The 22,394-nt window shown below is 49.1% G+C and overlaps 1 protein-coding gene across 1 annotated transcript in view; it reads left to right on the top strand.

The window, feature by feature from the left end:
* Window positions 1-10,429: 10,429 nt before the first annotated feature.
* The window catches only part of BCAS1 (brain enriched myelin associated protein 1), an 86,294-nt gene continuing 74,329 nt past the window's right edge, over window positions 10,430-22,394 (top strand). The window contains exons 1-2 of the mRNA XM_052651143.1: window positions 10,430-10,501; window positions 11,717-11,795. Coding sequence (XP_052507103.1) covers window positions 10,430-10,501; window positions 11,717-11,795 — 151 coding nt within the window. The remainder of the gene's footprint in view (window positions 10,502-11,716; window positions 11,796-22,394) is intronic.

Raw genomic sequence — 22,394 nt, 5'->3', positions numbered from 1 at the left:
ATTAGCTGTTATTTTCATTGTTATCGTCGTCTCCATGTGATATCAGGAAAATGAGGCTGGGGAGGGGTGGGTAGGGACTCCTGGATCTCTCGGAAGGGAAGCTGTGAAACTGGGCTCCCGTCAGAGCCGACTTCAGCGAGATGAGTGAGGCTCTGTCCTCTCCTTGGGGGCAGAATTTAAGAGACACCGAAGAACTCCATCTTTGAAATAAATTATATTTTAAAGCAATATTTTTAAAATTTTCAATGAATGCGAAAACATCCACAATGAACCAAGTAACCACACATTTTGTGAAGAATCAGTCCCAGCATTAATTCTGTTTTTTTAAGATAATACATTATTGAAATATATATATATTATTTATCTTGATGGCTGAGTTTTCTGGCACCCCACTGAGTTTTGCACCAGGAGGCATCTGACCCCACTGTCATCATGCCCTGCTAGAGCTGAGCTGCCTTAGAGGCCTGGAGCGTATAGATTCTGGTGTGTGTGTGTGTGCGTGTGCGTGCACACGCACGCTCAGTCACTCGGTCCTGCCCGACTCTCTGTGACCCCATGGACTGTACCCCGCCAGGCTCCTCTGTCCATGGGACTTCCCAGGCAGGAATACTGGAGTAGGCTGCCCTTCCCTCCTCCAGGGGATTCTCTCAGACCCAGGGACTGAACCTGCGTCTCCTGCATTGGTAAGCAGATTCTTTACCAATGAGCCACCTGCGAAGCCGTATAGCTCTGCCCCTAAATAAAAACCAAGGGAGGGCCCTGCAAACATGGATTTCGATTGAAGGAGTCCCAAATCAGGGTGGCTGTTTTTTCCCAAAGGGTTCTGAAACTCAGGAAGGGTTGTCTTTGTAGGGAAAGGCATGTGCTTCAGGAGAGAACCGGGCCTGGGTGAGCCCATCCTGGCTGGCTTCTGGTGGCGACGGGGACGCACAGAGTAGGTTTGGGAAAGGCCCTGGAGGGTGGAGCTGCTCCTGCAGGCCCGCCCGAGCCACTGATGGCTCAAACATTTGTGGAGAGTCACCGTGTCAGCAGCTTCTCCTGCTGCCCAGAGCCGGGCTGGGCTGGACAGCCTGAAGGGTCTGAATGCCTTAGTCCTGTGGAACCAGGATCAACCTTAGCTCTGCCTCACCAGAACTTTCTGTCTGATCAGGGCTCCTTTACTCTCCTCTTTCCATTAAATCAGCAGATATAACTCGAGGGCACACTCTGTGCATGCAGGATAAGTGGGGTTCCTGCCCCTAAGGAGCTTACATTCTCAGGGTGAAGGGCTTGCATCATTAAGCCTCAGTGTCTTTATCTGCGTAATTTGGGGATAACAGGCTGCTGTAAGAAAAAACGGAAACAATGGAAGTCAAGTGCCCAGTGCTGGGCACCTTGCAGGGGCAATGTGGGGAGGCACTCACTCTGAGGTGCCCACCGTACCGGCCCAACCTCGAAGGGGCCGCCTCCTTGCATTGTGGGCCCTGACGCCTCTCCTGCCCCACCCTACTCCTGACCCTGCCAAGCTCATAGTAAGGCTGCGGCGAATGTTACCTGCCATCACTATTAGCCTAAAGATGTTTGGGGCAACACTCGGGATAAGATGCTGAGCTCCGAGCCTTCTAGAAACCGCGATGGGTAAAGGGACGCAAACACAAGAAAGCATTCCAATAGCAGGACCTCAATTCCCAGATCTCCTTAAACACTCAGCAGCGGTTTGATAAGGAGGCCCTCGCCCTGAACCCACACATACCAGGGCGCTGGGCACAGGGCTGGGGCCCAGAGAAGAACTGCTTTCAGCCCTCTCTGCACACAGCAGCCCGTGTTCCAGCACAGTGCAGGACCGCGGGTCGTGCAGGACCACGGGTGGTGCAGGACTGCGGGGCCCGGCACGTCTGTTCTCATCACTCACCTTGATGCTGTCTTTGGAGCTGGGGCAGAGGGCTTGTTCTGCTGGGCATGCCAGCCTGCTCCTGTTGGCACCGCCCTCAGTGGGTGGTGAGAAGGGCCCCCAGTTTACCTACATTCCACTGCATTGATCAAAGGTGTTTCCGTTTACCCAGTGACTAACTCTGTCGCCCTTGCGCCCTTTGAGGACTTCCTCCTCGCTCTGACAGTCATTTAGCTGCCAGCACGGCCGCTGCAGAAACGCTCTTTCTCTGGGGCAGCTGGTACCACGTCTGGTGTTTGATCTGGTTGGAAAAGGAGGACATATCGTTAACTTGTAGCTCAATGAAGAGTCAGCGGTGGGAGGAGTGGTCGGGGACAAGAGGAAAGGTGTTTAAGGGAAGGGGCTTGTAAGGAGCAGTAGCATGGAGACTGAGGGCTCAGGAAACCGATGCAGACATTTACTTGCATCATATGGTAAATATCACTGTATTGGCAACCATATTACACTATATAAATGTATCAAAGTACAACATGTTGCACTTTAAGCTTATAAATGTTTCATGTCAAAGTCATTCAGTTAAAACCCTCTAAAATTGATTAATTGATTAATTACATTAAAGGAGGCTGATGAACACCAATCCCTGGAGAGATGCAACTTCCCTGAATGGCCAGTTCACTTGTGGGTCAAAACAGAGCTAAGGTGATTACATCAGTAACAGGAGAAATGAACAGTGAGAACTAACCTTCTTCTCGTCTGACTGCTGCCAAGCCCTTGGGCTAAATCTTCCCAGAGACTATTGATGACTTTTCAATTTTTCATTCACTTTGGATCTGGCTATGTTCCTTGACTAGTTATGATTTTGATTTCTCATTGCAAAAACAGATATGCAGTAAATTTTTTATAGTCTATGTTGTATTACATTATATGCAAATACTTTATAAAATTTAACATAACTTATATGGTAGAGGAGACAGCAAGAGAAAGAAAAAGTTTAGAGCTCGAACTGTGGAGCCAGGCTGCTAAGGGTTACGTCCTGATGCTCCCTCTTCCTAGCCGATGATCTGTATTAGTCAGCTCCAGCAGTGTAACAAAAAAAAACAAACAGCCCACAGACTGGGTGACTTGAACAACAGATATTTGTTTTCCCACAACCCTAGAGGCTAATAAATCCAAGATGAAGATCCTAACTAATTCCAGTTTTGGTGGAAGTTCTTTTCCTTGCTTGCAGCCTTCACACCGCTGACCTCTTGTGGGGTCCTCACATGGTAAAGAGAGAAAGCAAGCTCTTGGGTGTTTTCTCTTATAAGGCTGCTAATCCTTAGGATTAGAGCCCCACCCTTATAACTTCCTCTAATCTGTCTCTGAATACAGTCATGCTGGGTTAGGGTTTCTACATGTGAATTTGTAGGGGAACATAATTCAGCATGGTCTTAGGCAAGGAATTCAGGCTCTCTGAACTCATGTGATGCATCTGTAAAATGAGAACACTAAAAACTCCCGCCTCGAGAGCCCCTGCCGGCCTCGTAGTCAGGATGGTCATCATCGCTGCCACAGCCTGGGTTCGATCCTTGGTCAGGAAACTGAAATCCTGCATGCCACGTGGACAGTTTGGCCAAAAAAAAAAAGAGTGCTTTGAAAGGGTTGCAAACATTTTCAGACTCGCTGAGATGGCTGTGATTTGTGGATGGTGAAAGCCAATGCCCTTCCTCTCTCTGAGAATCCGGACCCTGGTTCTATGTACCAGGGGAGCCAGCACCTGGGGGAGTCCCTGGCCCAAGATGTCCAGGATGGCACCTCTCAGCCCTCGCCATCATGGAAGTCACCCGGAGATCCTGGAAATATTCTGATGCCCAGGCCCCGGCCAGGGGCTCTGATGGGATGGGTCTGGCGGGGCCTGGACACGGGGACTGAAATCTCCCGTGGGGGTTGGAATGTGTAACAGTGTGAAGACTGGCCTCAATAACAGAGCTGGGAAATGGAAAGTAAGGAGACTTTCTCCTCTGAATGACCCCCAGCCAAAGGCCTAGCCCACGTCCTCCAAATGCTAGGGCCCTGAGTCTAATTTCAAAAACAAACCTCTCTACCATATGGAGACTTGTGTTTAATGTCAGATTAAAGGAGAACATTCATAAGAATAAAACTACGCACACCATCAGGTCATGAAAGGACGTTTTGATACCACCTTCAAATTCTTTTTTTTTTTTTGTCCAAAATAAAAACCGAGCTCTTTCAAAGAATATGTTTTTCTTGATGGAGAAAACTCATCATCTAATGTATTCTTCTCCTCTGTTGGAGACTGGAGGAAGCTTCATTACAGACAGGAATGGTCCAGTCTGGACCACCTGCAGCCTCAGTTTTGCCATCTGCTAAATGGGGATAAAAAGGGTTCCTGCCACACAGAGTCCCTGACACAGCTTTCAGGGTGATCAACTCATCCTGGCTTGCCTAGGACTTCCCTGGCTGTAACAGGAAAGGTCTGCCTCCCCAGAATGTCCTCATCCCCAGGACATCCTGGGGGTTGCTCTCCATCACAGCCCCCATACCTGTGTGCACTTGCTGAATATACAGATCCAGGATCCCGGTCCGACTGTGTGAAGTGATCACGGAAATCAGAAGCGCCGCCAAGTTCCTTAGCTGCTTGTATCAGACATCTCTGAAAGTATCAGTGATGATCACGGTGATACTTCTAATCACGGAGAACACCTTCAGGGCACCCCTTCACCACGTGCCACTCCCTGTTTGGGGTACCTTCTATGGATTAGTGCCTTGAACTCTCACAGCAACCTCTGGAGTGTGTGCCCTTATTATCCGCATTTTACAGAAGAGGAAGCTGAGGCCCTGTGAGGCTCGGTAACTGGCCCGGTGTCACTCATTCAGTAGGTGGCTGAGTGGGGACTCGCACCTGGGTGTTTAGCCCCCAGGGCCCTCACCCTTATTCGACGGCACTGCTCTCTAGAGGTCTCAGCACTGGCGCCCCCAGTCAGCTGTGATCAACATTACTTCCTTATCAGTTGCACCATCTTTGGGGCGGGCGTCCCTGGTGGCTCAGATGGTATAGAACCTGCCTGCAGCGTGGGAGATGCAGGTTCGATCCCTGGGTCGGGAAGATCCCCTGGAGGAGGGCATGGCAGCCCACTCCAGTATCTTGCCTGGAGAATCCCACGGACAGAGGAGCCTGGTGGGCTACAGTCCACGGGGTCGCAGAGTCGGACGTGGCTGAGCGACTAAAGACAGCAGCAACATCTTTGGGGCAGAAAAGGACTTGCCACGCTCATGCAAACCTTTAACGAAAGGTGTAATTGTAAACGTGAAAGCCTTTCCTTTGACGTCCCCAGACCTGTTGGCCTTACTGGTGGGCTGCAGTCCACGGGGTCGCAGAGTCCCAATACGTTTGTTTCGGCCAATACTGACGTTGACCGATAGGTGGCAGTAACCGTTTGTTTTCGTCGCATGGAAATCTGGCCCCTTTGCAAAATTTGAAAGGCAGAAGCAATTTCACAACACATATGTTGTAACTGCTGGCGGAAACCAACGTTATCTGAGTCCAAGTTGTCCCTGCAAAAGACGTGCAAATGGATTTTCCTTCTTTTAGGCCATTTGGCCTCGACACTGCCGGAGAGGCGCCTTAAAACCTGCAATGGCCGGGATACGGAACCCAGGCTCCTGCGGGTTCAATGTTTCTGTCCTGTCTGCACACACCACAGCCCCTCTCAGGGCAAAGATTTTTCATAACCTCAAACATTTTAATTGACGTTACCTCCCAAATTGGATTAAATGTGAATTGAATAATAGGAGCTTTGAAAGTTTGTAAGCCCATTGGTAAATTATTTTTAATTTTGTAAGAAGCTAGATTTAGATGGAGACATCATCTACTGTGTGTACATTTTTGCAAGTGGCCTTGGTTGAGGCGTTTAACCTACGGATTTCAGTTTTCTCATCTATAAAATTGGAACGATGATACCTCTGCCTTGCGGATTTGTCGTAAGGAGTAAATTCATTTACAGCACGCGGGAGCTCTCAGGACAGTTTCCCAGCAGGTGATGAGCACTCGTCAAATTTGTTGTTATTATTATATCGGGGCATCCCTGGTGGCTCAGCAGTAAAGGATCTGCCTGTCAAAGCAAAAGACACAGGTTCGATCTCTGGGTCGGGAAGATCCCCTGGAGAAGGGCATGGCTACCCACTGCAGTGTTCTTGCCTGGAGAATCCCATGGACAGAGGAGCCTGGCGGGCTACAGTCCATGCGGTTACAAAGAGTCAGACATGAGTTAGCGACTAACACGTGATTTAGCAACTAAACTACAACGTTATTTTTATTAATATTACTATCGTTCAAACGTAATGTTATTTACTGAAGCTGTGCCAGGTGTCTCTTGCTGTGCGAAGCTTTTCTCAGGTTGCCGGAGGGCCTGCTCTCCAGACGCGGCGCAGGCGCTTCTCGCTGCGGAGGCTCTCCGTGTTGCCTCGCACGGGCGCTCGGGCTGAGGGCTCCAGTGGCAGCAGCTCGTGGGCCCGGGAGTTCCTGCACCCGGCTCTGAAGCCCACGCCACAGCAGCTGTGGCGCACGGGCTTAGCTGCTCCGAGGCACGTGGGAGCTTCCTGGACCAGGGATCAGATCCGAGTCTTCTGCACCGGCAGGTGGGTTCTTTACCACTGAGCCACCAGAGAAGCTGCTACTATTACTGTCTCCTCGTTACTAAGGTCGTTAGCGTTGTCATTATTTTTATACACAGCGGGTTCAGTTCCTGGTCAGTCTTAATTTGCGCAACACTTAATCTCTCAGCTGCTTCAATCTCATTATTTGCAAAATGAGTATATGTTACTGAGGCTGATGTTGAGCAAAACCTATAAACTTTCTCGAAAACGCCAGACAGTAAATATCTTAGGCTTTGCAGGCCATCTGGTCTCTGTTGATGCTCCCCAACTCTGCCTCAGCACATGAAAGCAGCTGTAGGTAGACTACAGATAAACGAATGGGCATGGCTGTCTGCCAAAATAATTTTATTTATGGATACCACAATTTGAATTTCATTTAATTCTCATGTGTCACACTATGATTCTTCTGATTTTTTTTTCCCCAACCCTTTATAAGTGTAAAGTCCGTTAGCACACAGGCCAGCCTAACACAGGCCGTGGACTGGGTTTGTTCCCTAGCTGTCATTTGCTGACCCTGGCCTTGAATATTCAATATTGCGGGGGGCGGGGGGGGGGGGGGGGGGGGCTCCGCATAAAGAGAGAGCAGCAGTGGAACTTCCCTCAGCAAAGCCGAGGGATCCCGGGGAGAGGTGAGCCTGCTGTCCGCCAACCAAGCCCCACCGCGAGCGAGAGACAATCAGACGTGACGTAGATTACGTCTAAGCAATTCCGCTTTATTGCCACAAGCTCTTGGTTTTATATAGGCAAGCGGGGGGGGGGGGGGGTTTTGCGAGGGACTTTCTATAGTTGCACCAATCACGTTAAAGGTCAAATCGTCATGTGCGATAGTTGCACCAATCATGTTAAAGATCAAATTGTCATGTGCCATAGTTACACCAATCAAGTTAAAGGTCAAATTGTCATGTGCCTTCATTATGACAGGCTTCTATGGTGATCACGTGCTGTCCACGTGCATGGAAATCAAGAGAGCCAATCAGAAACTGTAACATAGACCACGCCCCTATCTCTTCCGCCAGGCGCAAACTTAGTTTCCCACGGCAAAGCTAACCCATCTTTAAGGTTTCCCATTTAGGGCCCCACAAATATTATTTTCATAGTGTCCCATTTATAGATGAAGCAATGGCCTACTGGGAGCACGGATATCTCGGATTTTATAAATAGGAAATTTTGCAACATAACTGGGGTCCGGTATGCTTTAGCACTGCCCAGCTTTATTACCTGTTGTAATGACCTGTTGTTAATACATAAAATCCCAATTCTGATATCTACCAAGTTCCCCCAAGAAAGCCCTTTTGTGGCCTCCCAAATTTCTGATTACCCAAGTCTCCTCCCATGGATATCCTTGGAGATGCATTGACTGCGTTTGGCCAGGAATTAAAATCCTTGGCTGTTATTCCAAAAGCCAGCAGGCTGATGAGTCGGCAGGCAGGTCTTTGGAAAAGGGCTACCTTGGAATCACTGTGTGCGTGAAAAGGCAGCTTTTCACTAGTCAGGCAGCCTAGAGGGACTGAAGGAGCCACACCTCCGGAAGCAGACGTCCTCTGGGCCAAGACCTCACGTGGCCCTTCTCTGGATGTGTGTCCTGGGCGCGTTCGGGAGACTCGATTCCCTCCTTTCTAGGGGAAGGGAGTTCTGCGGGGAACATCCCAGAGGCTGGAGCAGAGGCAGCCTGTGTGGGAATCTCCCTCTGCAGCCTTTAACCAGCCGACCTTTGGAAGGTGGTTTTACCTCCTTGTGACTCAGCTTCGTCTCCGCTAGAGGGACATGGCGGGAACACCTGTTTCACGCGGGCATGCAGGGCCACGTGAGATGGCACAGGACACGCTCTGGGAAAGCAGCACTTGGGGCTGAGGACGTGTGAACAGTTGTGAACTATCGTCATTAGTGTTGTCACGAGGCTCTTGAAGGGTCTAGGGATAACGTGGGTTAGTGCCTAGTTCAGTGCTGCGGGGTGAGGGATTGTTATTAGTAATTATTCCCTCCGCCCAACTAATAAGTTATAATTTGACACCTGATCAGTGCAGACGCAGTGCTGAGCTATAATTGTGGGTCAAGAGAGACAGTCCCTGCGCTCACGGTGCTTACAGCTAATGGGGAAGGGAGATGGAAGCTAAATGTTCTGTATTGCCCTCCAAGTTAAGTCTGGATCAGTTGTGCTTCATTCCAGAACCATCCTACCCAGTGTTGCCGCTTCCTGCCCTCTTCTGTGCCCCCGTTAATGTTCATATATAATAATAGATATGTTACCTATTACCTTCTTGTTCATAGCATTGAACCGTATGTGTTTGGGTTAGCAAACACTTCTATATTGCTTATAAAGAGCCATGCATTGTTCTAACCACCTTACAAGCATTAACTCGTTGTATACTTGTAGCAGCCCTGTGAGGCACAGAGAAGCTAATTAACTCATCCAAGGACACACAGCAGCGAGGGGCAGGGAGAGCGTTCAAGCCCAGGTTGTCCTGTTCCTGCCCTGTGCTCACCACCACTGCACGTGCTGCCTTGAGCTATCAGACGTGGCCTGATGTGTGGATTTACTGTCTGTTACTGACTGTCCATTCAACATATTTCAACTCCATGAAGTCAAAGGGGCTCATCTGTTTAACTCACAGCTGCAACCCTGGTGTCTGCTTCAGCATATGGTGCAAAGCTGGTGCTCAGTGTATATTTGATGAACCACTAAATGAATGAAAATATAGCCAAATAGGTATATATAAATATAGATATCTATCTGATAGATACATATGTAACATGTAGTGCTAAGTGCTATGGAAAAATGCCTGTGCTACAAGAGGTTTTTAACAGAGGACTTAATTTAGTTTGAGGATCAGAGAATATTAAAAATTAGAAGTATCATTTTAACTGTCCCCATTCTAAAATCTCCTTGATCTAACAGCTGTGACTGGCTAAGAAGGAAGAAAATGGTATCTACGTGGAATATGCTTTTCATGATGATAATAATCCCCCAGAAATGAAACACAGTTGAAAACTGGGACTGCGTTTTAAAGAAACTTTAGGGATCGTCCATAGCGGCTCAGTGGTAAAGAACCCGCCTGCCAATGCAGGAAACACAAGTTCCATCGCTGGTCCAGGAAGATCCCACACGCTCCAGAGCAACTGAGTCTGTGTGCCACAATTACTGAGCCTGGGCCCAGAGACAGGGAGCTGAAAGTACCCAGCCCACGAGCCACAGCTGCCGAAGCCTGCATGCCCCAGAGCCCACGCTTTGCCAACGAGAGGTCTCTGCAGGGAGAAGCCACAGCTAGAGAAAGATCCGTGCAGCAATGGAGACCCCTCACAGCCGAAGACAAATACAACTTGAGAGCATTTATGGGCGTATAGCTGGTTCGCAATGCTGTGTGGCCTCCTGCGGTACAGCAGTGAATCAGTTATACGTACGCATACACCCACTCTTGTTTAGGTTCCAAACTATTCTGGAGAAGGAAATGGCAACACACTCCAATATTCCTGTCTGGAGAATCCCGTGCACAGAGGAGCCTGGCGGGCTACAGTCTGTGAGGTCACAAGAGTCGGACACGACTTAGCGACTAAACCACCAAACTCTTTATTACACTTTTTTTGGCCACACGACACAGCATGTGGGACCTTAGTTCCCCCACCAGGGATGGAACCTGTGCTCCCTGCAGCTCAAGTGTGGAGTTCTAACCGCTGGGCCACCAGGGAAGCTCCTGCATTTAACTTTAATTCTGTTGAATTCATGAGCCCCAAATCTTCCCTCATTCCTCAAAACAGACATGAACAATTGGGCTCCCCGGGCTTGTGATAACACACCCACAGTGACTGGGCAGGTCTCTGCATCTTAGTTTTGTATGCAGACGTGAGACTTCTGTTCCTCTTGGGTTTTAATTTGCTGAGTCTCTCTTTTTCTCTGTTGCAGGAACAATGGGTAACCAAATGAGTGTTCCCCGAAGAGTTGAAGACCAAGAGAATGACCCGGAAGCAGACACTCACAAGGTGGTGTCGTTACAGTCTCTGCGTCATTAGCTATTGGTCGGGAGGGTCGGGGTGACGGCAGAAGGAGGAGCCTGCCCGAGGCTCGTCGGGGTGAGCGGTGCGGCGGTTGCTGCTGCCGGGGGTTGCTCAGTGGGACGCAAACCTCCAGAACCCATCGAGGTGCTGTTAAAAGTGCAGGCTCTTAGGGGCCCCACTCAAGGCCCAGGGAGCCAGAAATCGCAGGGAAGGGGGCCCATGGAACCTGAGTCTCCATGGTGACTGATTCCCATCCATCGGTGCACAAGTGCAGGTGGGTCTGGACCGGTGGTTCTCAACTGGGGGTGGTTCTGCCTCGCCACCGGCTGTGTCTGGAGACGTTTCTTGGTTGTCACAACTCCGGTGTCCAGGAAACTTCCAAACACAAGCTTCTTTTAAACAAAACTGCTACCAAAATATAAAGTCAAGTCTTCCAAAAGATGCGTAGTCTTTTAGCTTTTTTTTCCTCTCTGCACTTATTAACATGTATTACACTACTAATAATATTAACAAAATAAGATATGCAAAGTACTTAGCATATAATCGATATTCAGTTAATGCCAATTATGAGTGGGATCATTTATTACGAAAATGACATTGGGTAGCAAATATTCTCTTTGCAATCCTTTTTTCTTTCCATGTGAGTATACCTATATGTGTATATATGTGTAACCTTTTTAAATGTCAGCAATAAATAACAAAAGAAAAAAAAATAATCCAGCAGTGACCTAAAATTGGAAAGGGGTTGCAATAGCTCCCTGAAGGGGGTGGGTGTGGAGCAGAAAAACAGCAACGGGCGGCTTCCTGAATCTGAGGAGAGTGTGGCCTGGAGGCTGTGCTTGTGTGCGGGACCCTGGGGTGTGGTTAACCTCCCAGCCCGTCATGCTCTTGTCCGCTCACTGGTCACACCAGCACCCCCCTTTGGCCAGGAGTCCCATCTATACGGAGGGGTCTGTCCTGCCCAGGCTCATGGGGCTTGCTGAGAGCAGGCATAGACCGTGCAAAGCTCTTGTCAGCCCGGGAATCCAGTCCTTTAGATCAGGGAATTGGTTTCTGTGAGGCGTCATAGAAAGCGGGGTGGTTTCTAGAAGTGGAGGCTTTAATTTGTGAGGTGCCCTTGCGGCCTTGAGTTTCTTTCCTGAGTTTTTCTGACTTTTCTCATCCAAGACTTGGCTAATAGTCCCACACATTCTGTTCCAGGTCACATCTGGGGATGCGTGTGGTCAAAACGGCCTGCCGGCCATCATATCCGGCCGCACCGTTCAACTCTACGATGAAGGTGAGTGTCCCGGCGGGCTGCTCGTCCTGAGCATGGGGATGAGGATGGGGAAGGGCTGCTGGCCCTGCTGACGGGGAAACAGATGCCGGGGCTGAAGCCGCGTGGAAGGCACGTGCGTTGTTCCTGGGGCTGCAAACACAGCGCCACAGAGTGGGCGGCTCAAGCCACAGGAACGTACTGTCTCACTGTGCTGGGGCTGGAAGTGGAATTCAGGGCGTGGGCAAGGTCGGGATCCTCTGAGAGATCTGCGTGTGAAAAGGTCTGTTCCCCGGGGACTTCCCAGGTGGTCTGGCAGTTAGGACTTTGCCTTCCAACGCAGGCGTGGCAGGTTCGATCCCTGGTCAGGGAGTGAAGTCTCCCCCATGCCTCATGACCAAAAAACCAAAACAAAAAACAGAAACAATATTGTAACAAATTCAATAAAGACTTAAAAAATTGGTCCACATCAAACAAAAAAAAGTCTTAAAAAAAAAGAAAAAAAGGACTGTCCCCTGCCTCTGCTTTGACTCCCGGGGGCCTCAGACCTTTGGCTTCGACACAGTGCTCCTCCTTGGTTTTCCCAGCATCTTCCTTCTATGAGCATCTGTCTCTGGGTCCAAGCCTCTCCCTTTTGTACCGACATGGGCACATGGGGCTGGGCACAGCCCCAGCCTCATCTTGACTTGGTCCTCAGCAGAGACCCTATTTCCAAATGAGGTCATAGGAACTGGGGGTTGGGACTCCAGCATCTCAGCAATTCGCTTAACAGCACTCGTCTCTCTGGGCTGTGTGTGATGTCTGGAAGAGTCTGAGGATTTACGGCAATAAGTGAAAAGCAACAGAATAGAAACACTGGGAGGCTGGGTTCTTTGGAGTCCAACAGACCAAAGTTAAAACCCCTGCCCTGCAACTTACTGGCTGTGGGACCTGGAGCAAGTCACGTGGCTTTCTAAGCCTCAGTTTTCTCATCTGTAAAATGGGGATAATGATACCTATCTCATGGAATTGATGAGAGAACTCGAGGAGATCAAGCATTTTACTTATTACCCAGCACTTAGGAATTCGAAAGAAACAAGTGAAATATAGAAGGCGGCAGAGGGTGGTGTTGAAACTGGGCAACGTGCTTCTCTCTTTGATTTTATTCTGAGCATAAGGCTGTGAGGGCTTCCCGGTGACTCAGTGGTAAAGAATCTGCCAGTGCAGGAGAGGCCGGAGGTGCAGGTTTGATCCCTGGGTCAGGAAGATCCCTGGAGAAGGAAATGGCACTCCACTCCAATATTCTTGCCTAGGAAATTCCATAGACAGGAGGCTGTAGGCTGCAGTCCATGGGGTCACAAAGAGTCGGACACGACTTAGCAACTAAACAACAGCAAGGCTATAAATTCCAAAAATGAAAATTGACTGAGTTCTACTATGTGAAAAATATCAGTAAATTATGTAAGAGGCAGGGTGTCCCCATGGTTGAGGGTAAGAGCTCTGGATTCAGACTGCTGGTTTTGCCATCTGCCAGCTGTGTGACCTTGAGCCAGTTACTTAACCTCTCTGAACCTCAGCCTCCTTATCAGTGAAGTGGGATAATAACAGTACCTAAACATAAGTATCAGACATAATAGCACACATTTCAGTGGCGCATAGTAGGTGCTCTGTACGTATTAGCTGCCATGACAGTGTGATGGTTATGGTTGCTGTGATTTGCATGTGAGTTTCTGGGCTTCAGTGCCCTTCCCTGAACAGTGAGGAGATGAATCACAGCACTGGTTCCAGAAGCTTTAGAATTTCCTAATGTAAGCGAAGACACTGCCCTCTGTTTCCCCTGCTGTGCTCTGCTGCTCACCCTACATCTGACAGCAGTTATGTGGGCTTTCCATACCCAGGGGTTCTGTGACACCAGCTGGGTGTTCCACAGTTCAGTTCAGTTCTGACACCGTTTACCAAGAGTTAGCTTCGGCTCCCACCAGTTATGGGCTCAGTATCATAAGACTACCTCCCACTAAAGTCGCCGATGGCAAGTGGGGAGTCCCCGGCTCACCCACAACTTCTGTCCTGCTCGGCTACACACCAGAGGTTCCCACGACTTCCCCCTTGGGTTCAGTCATTTGCCAGAGCGGCTCACAGAGCGCAGGAGAGCCGTGTGCCTGCTAGATTGCTCCTGCGCAGTCATGTCCAATCCTTCTGCGACCCCCTGGACTGTAGCCCCCAGGCCCCGCTGTCCATGGCATTTCCCAGGCAAGAGTACTGGGCTGGTTGCCACTCTCTTCTCCAGGGGATCCTCCTGACCCGGGGACTGCACCCATGTCTTCTGCCTTGGCAGGCAGATTCTTTACGCTCAGCACCAGGGAAGCCCCTTACCAAGCCACCAGTTCATTCTAAGCGGCCGATGGAGGAGGTGATGGGAGGGTCGGGGGAGGGACCCTGGGGTGGGGAGCGTCCGTGCTTTCTCTGGACAAGCCACCCGTCCAGAACCTCCACGTGCTTATCAACCCAGAAGCAATCTGAACCCCGTTCTTCAGAGATGTTTGTGAAGGTTTCATTACATAGGCGTGCTTGATTAGATCGATGGCTATTGATGGTAGAACTCAATTTTCAGCCACTCTCCCCTCCTGGAAGATTGGCCGGGGTGGTGAAGCTGAAATCCTAGCCCTCTGATCACATGTCTTGTTTCTCTGGCAACCGGGGCCCCCATCCTTAGAGGGGCTTTTCCAAAGTCACCTCATTAACATAAACTCAGATGTGGTTAAAATGGGCTGGCTTGTTATCAGTAACAAAGGTCATCTTCTTGACTCTTAAAGGTAAGTTTTAGGAGTTCTGTGCCAGGAACAGGGATGAAGACCAAACATATATTTCTTATCATATGATGTCCCAGGGTCTTACCTCGGTTGCTTATTAAAAGTGTAGATGCTCAGGTCCCATCTTTCCAGAATACTCTCCAGTTGAGCCCTGGGGGTCTGAACTGCTGAACGTTTTCTAGAGGGTTTGAGGCACAGGCAGGATTGGCAACCACAGGATGAGATAAAAGTCACAAGTCTCTTCCTGCCTTTCAACCTGTGAGTCAGATTTCTGCTCTGATGTGGGTGGAATGGACTGAACTCACGGCAGCAGCTTTGGTGAGAGCGGCGTAAAGCTGGCGGCTGAGATGCACACACTTGGGGAGGAGAATCGTATCGTTTTTATAATTTGCAAACTGTTGACATTCTCGACTGACCCAGAGGCCCTGACAATCTAATCTGTCCTTCAGAAGTGGTTTTCTTTGGCGTCATTCAATCACTGTTGTTGTTGAGGTTATGCCCCTATTTTTTTTGCCCCTATTTTTAATATGGGGCACAAGGGTGAGGAGAGTGTCAGAAGCAGAACATGGGAACAAAATGTTGGAAATTGAGACAGTCCCCTCTCTTGTTCTTTCCCTCTCCTCTTTTCTCTCCCCTTCCATACTTTCCTCTCTGCTCCCAGCAATTAAATATATATATTATGTATATATATGTAATGCATGTATATATTACATGTTATATATATATAATTAGCAGGTCTTCCTGGAAAAAGGAAAACAAGTAACAGAAATACAGGGTAACAATCTGGGACCGTGTGTTGCTGTGGATACCTACATACCCAGGAAGAAAAAAACCTCCTTTGAGTGACCCGTGGTTGGTTGTACCAGCTTTTGTACGACGCAGCCTTGCATCGGCACCCGCTGAAGAATCTGTACCAAGTTTAAGTTAATCCTCTGAAGCCAAAACCTCCGCCTGCGTCCACTGACCATGTGCCCTCTGCATCTCACTTTAGGGTGATTATCCCTTTGAGTGGGGAAGGCAGCTTATCATCCTTGAGCTGTTTGCTCCAGGTTATCATCACTTTCAGTGCAGTTTCTAAAGGGCTACAAAAGTGGGATCCTGGGTGGTTTTTTTTTAACCCTTTGGACAAACTTCTCCGGCCACGTCTTCTGGTGCACGTTTGTGTTTGTTTGGTGTGCGCGTGTGTGTGTGCACAGAGAGAGAATCAGGCTTCCCTGGTGGCTCAGCGGGAAAGAATCCGCCTGCCAATGCAGGGGACACGGCTTAGGTCCCTGGGTGGGGAAGATCCCCTGGAGGAGGGCATGGCGTCCCGCCCCAGTGTTCTTCCCTGAAAAATCCCGTGGGCAGAGAGCCTGGTGGGCTACAGTCCACGGGGTCACACAGGGCTGGGCATGACTGAGACTGAGCAACAGAGAAAAGTGACTAGAGAAATAGATGCGTGGGCCCTGGGTGACTGTTTTCCTTCTTTTTATCCATGCTTTTCCTTTCCTTTGTTCTCCTGTTAAAGACGCCACTGCCATGCGGGAACATCTCCCATGAAGACCTATTGAGAAGCAGTGCCTGAGCACACAGCCTAGGGAGCAGGGTCCTAAACTCACGGCGTGCTGTGCTGTGTGACCTTAGGCGAGTTGCTGAGCCTCTCTGGTCTCACATCTGAAAAATGGGAATCGTAATAACGGCAGGACAAAGCTTTGAAGATTGTTGGGAAGCTGGAGTGAGCTGATGCACCTGCAGTACAGAAGAGAGTCTGACATGTGGTCAACATGTGAGGAGAGTTTATTTTTCTGTTTTGGATTTAATGTTGATAAAGGCCATCATTCGGGTATGAAGTTACTGTACTAGCTCCATCTAGATAGCCTTTGCAAATCTAAAATATAACCTCGAAACTTCTTTTCTCCCTGCATCCCTTATACTTTTTCAGTGTTTTATTTTTTGTCTTCTGGACACACTGTGGGAGAGATCAATCAGGCACAGCCCTTCTTTACAATCGATCCATGAAATCACATTCTATTTCCTTGTAGAAATAAATTCATCTCGCATAGTATTTTTTCTTGGTGAGGGTAAGAGACTAGGGATCTTAATATCAAACCAGCATCACGTGGTACAACTCATGCAGGTGAGGGTTTCTCCACAAAGCTTGGCATTATACTTCATCTTCAATAACAGCATCTCAGAAAATAAAAATGTCTGATGTTTATTTCCATATTATATCTCTACCTTCAGTTGCCAATTTCAGATGCTATTTGAAAGTCTTGTTTCAGGGAAGCTGGTAATGGTGCCAAAGCCACGTGCCACGTGACCTACTGCTGTGCACAGCCCCGTTTCTTGCACCTTTGGGTCAGAGGCTAATGCGTTTCCTCTGTCAAAACGTGGTTGTTTAAATTCGTTTCTTCAGTTCTTCCCTTTCTTTTTCTGATACATGTTAATTTGGATTCCAGAGTAGCTCTGGGGAAGTACTTCCCAAAGAGCTACATGTCCGTCAGTAGAGTGGTTGCATCAGTTAGAGCAGACTCACACAATGCTACACCCCTGTGCAGAGACAGGAATGAACCACCCCCGACCAGAAAACCGTCATGCCAGAACAGGAGGCCAGATGTCCTCATTCGAATCCCCAGGGCCTGGGAATATGTCACTTTCCATGTCAAAAGCAGGTTTTGTGATGTGATTAAATTAAGGATCTTGAGGTAGGGAGCTGAGCCTGGATTATTCAGGTAGACCCAATATAACCACAGGGTCCTTTTAAGAGGGTTATTACCAAATTGGTTGTAGGCAAAGAGATGTATAGTCGTCATTTTGTGGACAAAGGTCCATCTAGTCAAGGCTATGGTTTTTCCAGTAGTCACGTACGGATGTGAGAGTTGAACCATAAAGAAGGCTGAGTGCTGAAGAATTGCTGTTTTTGAACTGTGGTGTTGGAGAAGACTCTTGAGAGTCCCTTGGACTGCAAGGAGATCCAACCAGTCCATCCTAAAGGAAATCAGTCCTGAATATTCATTGGAAGGACTGATGCTGAAGCTGAAACTCCAATACTTTGGCCACCTGATGCAAAGAACTGACTCATTTGAAAAGACCCCGATACTGGGAAAGATTGAAGGCAGGAGGAGAAGGGGACGACAGAGGATGAGATGGTTGGATGACATCACTAACTCGATGGACATGAATTGGAGCAAACTCTGGAAGATGGTGAAGAACAGAGGAGCCTGCGGTTCTTGGGGTTACAAAAAGTCAGACACGACTTAGCAACTGAACAGCAGCATGTCGACTTAGGTCCTAGCCAGACTGAAGCCCTCTTCCTCGGTGGGGAAGCTTCTTTTTTCATTCAGATTCACACGATCAGAAAAGAAACTGATGCTGAGCCTAAATCAGCACAAGCTTTACTCAATGGCCAAAGAATGGAAAAGCGGGGACTCAGTTCGAAAATCAACTTCTCACCCTGACTTGGCCTGGGACACAATGTATATACGGAAAGTCAAGGCCAAAGGGAGGGGGCTGAGTGAAGAGAGGGAGGAGTATTCATGACTTACCCGAGCACGGGGTATAATATGCCCAGGGCTGGGAGAGCACCCCTTTTCAGTCCTTGTAGACAGGCTCTCAGCTGTTGCCATGGCAACTGTCAGCTGTCATGGCGCTGGCGGTTGTGATATAAGACACGTGTTGTTTTAAGGCACAAAAATGGGGGTAGTTTGTTACAGCAGCAGCAAGAAACTAACACGAGTGCTCTGAAGACTCGGAGGCTCACAGACCACGCGCTGACTCTGTCACGCGTGTGCGCTAAGTCGCTTCCGTCTGGTCTGACTCTCTGTGACCCCGTGGACCATGGCCCGCCAGGCTCCTCTGTGCGTGGCATTCTCCAGGCAAGGATACTGGAGTGGGTTGCTGGGCCCTCCTCCAAGGGATCTTCCTGACCCAGGGATCGAACCTGCATCTCTTGCGTCTCCTGTATTTGCAGGCACATCCTTTATCGCTAGTGCCTCCTGGGAAGCCCAGCTCTGTCCCTCTGTAGCTATGTAACCTTGGTGAGAAATGTGTATTCTCAGAGACTCTCCCGAAAAGTGGAAATAATAATAACATGAGCTGTATAGAGTGACTGGCACAGGATAAGTGAAGAAATAAACACGACACGGAAAAAACACAGCCAGAATGTCCTTTATCACTGGCCTCTCCCCTGCTGTATCCCCTGACCAAACTTTCCACCTGTGCATGTACCTAAAACCTCACCAGATTTTAGGGAAATGAAAGTACCTCGTTTTCCTCCTTTTTTGATTTCTCTCAATCAAATGTATCACAATAGTTCACCCTTTTAAGAAAGCTGTTCTCGCTGCTAACGAATGGCAGAGACTAAGGCATGATTTGTCAGAAAACGTCATTTTTCAGAAACAGAAGACCATCTCTGTTTCACCTATATAAGAAGTTTCTAAAAAAAAAAAATAGTGTTTCATTTTTGTTTGTAGTCAATTTTTTCCTAAAAAGAAAAATTGCCTAATTTTGATTTTTTTTAAAGAAGTAAGTGGAATAATTTTTGGACTGAAAAATCCTGACTTGCATAAACGGTCCGCCTGCCAATGCTGTGCCATAACGAGTGAGAAGAGAAGCCAGTCAGGATGCCTGGGCAAAGTGTGCTGGGAGAGCCAACGCCAAAACTCAGCCACCTGGTAGAAGGACAAACCTGGGACCAGCGTCACTGGTTGGGAAGGGAGTAAATAGGTCTGTGCGCAGCGCACTCACGGTCTTCCCCCAGTTGGCTGGCTTTTTAAATCTGTTTCCCCTACTTGGATAAAAGTTCCCGAGAACAGAACATTTCGTTTGTTGTTGCAATAACCCTAGAGTTTAGCCCAGGCTCTGAGATACACAGAACGCTTGCAGAGGACTGATAGGTTAGTGAACCGTGACACCTCAGACCAGCGGCAGTGGAGGAGCAAGAGAAGCAGCTAAAGAGCAAGTCCTAGACCCTGATGGATCCTCTGCAAGTAATGCAGCCCTCGGTGAAGGGCACTTTTAGTTATGAAAAGGAGTCGGGGGGTCAGCCCTTCCAAGTGCGGCGCGGCGGCTCGCCAGCATTGTCAGGTTATCAGTGCGCGTGCTAAATAGGCGCTGCGGCTGCAAGCTGGCCCCTACCCACGCGTCCCGTGCTCGGGCGGTGGGACCCCAAAGCAGGAAAGGCCACGGTGCCCCGCTGTTTTTTCTCCCTTTACTGGGGACGAAACGAGGGTCCTCGCCGGAAGCCCATGCCCCAAGCAGGCGTCCGCTTAAACCTCACGGGCCAGCAGGAGGGCACGAGCCCACGATAGTTGCGGGGGCTCTGGGCGGTCGGGGACCGCTCTGGGCGAAGAGGATGCGCGGGCCGGCCCCTGCCCCGGGCTCCTGTCCGCCGGCGCGGACTCCCGAGGACGCAGCTGAACCGCAGAGAGCAGCGCGTTTACCCGGGCTCTGGCGCCTGTCCTGGGCGCCGCCCTCTCTGCCCTTCCGCTCTCTCTCGATGCGCCTCCCTCGGTAGACAGTCTCCTGACCCTCAGCGCTGCCCCCTGCAGCCCCGCTGGACACGCCACCCACACAGACCCCGCGGCATCAGCGCGCTGCTTCCAGCGGGTACAGACGGTTCTGGAAACGGGCCGCCAGGGCCCACCTCCGTGCCCCTCCTTGCAGCAGGCACATGCTCTGTGGAATCTCATGCTTCTCCGCCTCTTAGCGCTTTTCCTCGTCAGAATTTCTGGGGAATTTCCGTGTGATACGCGTCTCCCACCCGTTCCTTCTCGTTGGCTCGAAAGTCACCTGCCCTGTGGCTGTGAATCCTCTGTTCATGCTCAGCGTTCCCGCCCCGCCCCGGAGCTGCGCTGGTGTTTGTTAGCAGGGTCTTCATTTTCAAAACCGAGCTGTAACTCAGATACCATGTAATTCACCCTTTTCAAGTGTATTACGCCACGTAGTCCTCTTTATTATATCCACAAGGTAGTACAGCCGTTTCCACTGTCTGATTCCACATTTCATCAAAGAAATTTCATCAAACAAATCCCTTGAGCACTTAATCTCTAGTTCCCCTCCCCGACCGTGGCAACCGCGAATGTGCTTCCTGCCTCTGGATTTGCCTACCCTGGACAGTTTATATACAGAGAGTGGTACCATAGGAGGCGTTTTGTATCTGGGCCCTTTCACTGAGCGTAACGTTTTCAGGGTTCATCTAGGTTGCAGTGTCTTTTTGATTATGGTTATCTTGGTGGGTGTGAGGTGGTAACACGTGGTGGTTTTGATTGCCTTTCCCCGATGACTGAGGATATTGAACATCCTCTGCTGTGTGCATTGATCATTTGCATCTCCCACTCTGGAGAATACGCCTTCTTTTTTAAAGACTTCATTCACTTCCTTGGCTGTGTTGGATCCTAACTGTGGCACAGGGGATCTTCGTTGCATCATGTGGGATCTTTCCATGCAGCCCCCGGACCCTCTAGTTAGGGCGCTCGGGTTCCGTGGTTGCAGGAGACGGGCTCAGCGGTCGTGGCATGTGTGCTCAGTGGCTCCACGCTATGTGGGATCTTAGCTCCCCAACCAAGGATCGAACCCATGGCCTGTGCATTGCAACGTGGATTCTTTACCGCTGGGCCACCGGAGAAGTCCCTGTAAGGTCTTCCTGATTTGGCTCTTCTCCCCGTCCTTTTCCTCGGAGCCCCTGTCTCACATCACTTTCTGGCTAGCTCTTCTCAGCCCCACAGTAGCACTTGCCACTGTTCAGCAGTGTTCCGTGCAGGCTGAATTCAGCCTGCTCCCGCCTGCCATCTCCAAGGTTCGGCGCTCATGTCCTGATAGCTGAGAGCATTAGGAGAGTGCAGCATGATTTTCGCTGGTGAGCGTCTTTCTCTGAGCATTTAAAGGTGTTTAAGACTGTGTGCGTGCTCAGCATTCCTGCTGCCTCTCTTCCCTGCCACCCTTGGGGGTGAGAGACGCTTACCATATTGCTGTCGGAAATGTGAGTCTCTGGAGCCTCTTTTCGGGAATTAATCTGGCATTGTCTATTTTTTTAAAGTAAATGCACATTAATTTGGGTGCAGCGATTCTACATGTGTAACTCTATTCTATAGAAATAAAGCACTAGCCTAGGACTTTTGATCATAGAAGTTTCCCCAGCATTGTTTGTAATGAACATGGGAAAAAAATTATTTGGAAACTATCAGAATGTTCATTGATCAGCCAGTGACATAAATCTCCTTTGGTATATTCACATTAAGAAACATTTTACAGCTATTTTTAAAAGATAAGATAGATTTGGGATGTATTGATTGAGGAAGGGGAGAACTGAGGTTATCTCAGTCCATTCGGGTAGCTTAAGCAATACGTGAACCGTGAACTTCCTGATGTTCAAGCTGGTTTTAGAAAAGGCAGAGGTACCAGAGATCAAATTCCCAGCATCCGCTGGATCATGGAGAAAGCAAGAGAGTTCCAGAAAAACATCTACTTCTGCTGTATTGACTATGCCAAAGCCTCTGACTGTATGGATCACAATAAACTGTGGAAAATTCTGAAAGATGGGAATACCAGACCATCTGACCTGCCTCTTGAGAAATCTGTATGCAGGTTGGGAAGCAACAGTTAGAACTGGACATGGAACAACAGACTGGTTCCAAATAGGAAAAGGAGTGCATCAAGGCTGTATATTGTCACCCTGCTTATTTAACTTTTATGCAGAGTACATCATGAGAAATGCTGGACTGGAAGAAACACAAGCTGGAATCAAGATTGCCGGGAGAAATATCAATCACCTGAGTTATGCAGATGACACCACCCTTATGGCAGAAAGTGAAGAGGAGCTAAAAAGCCTCTTGATGAAAGTGAAAGAGGAGAGTGA

This window comes from Budorcas taxicolor, chromosome 13 (assembly GCF_023091745.1).
Source record: "Budorcas taxicolor isolate Tak-1 chromosome 13, Takin1.1, whole genome shotgun sequence".
Lineage (NCBI taxonomy): Eukaryota > Metazoa > Chordata > Mammalia > Artiodactyla > Bovidae > Budorcas > Budorcas taxicolor.
Note: the sequence above shows the minus strand (reverse complement) of the source record. Positions and strands in the feature narration are given on the sequence as shown.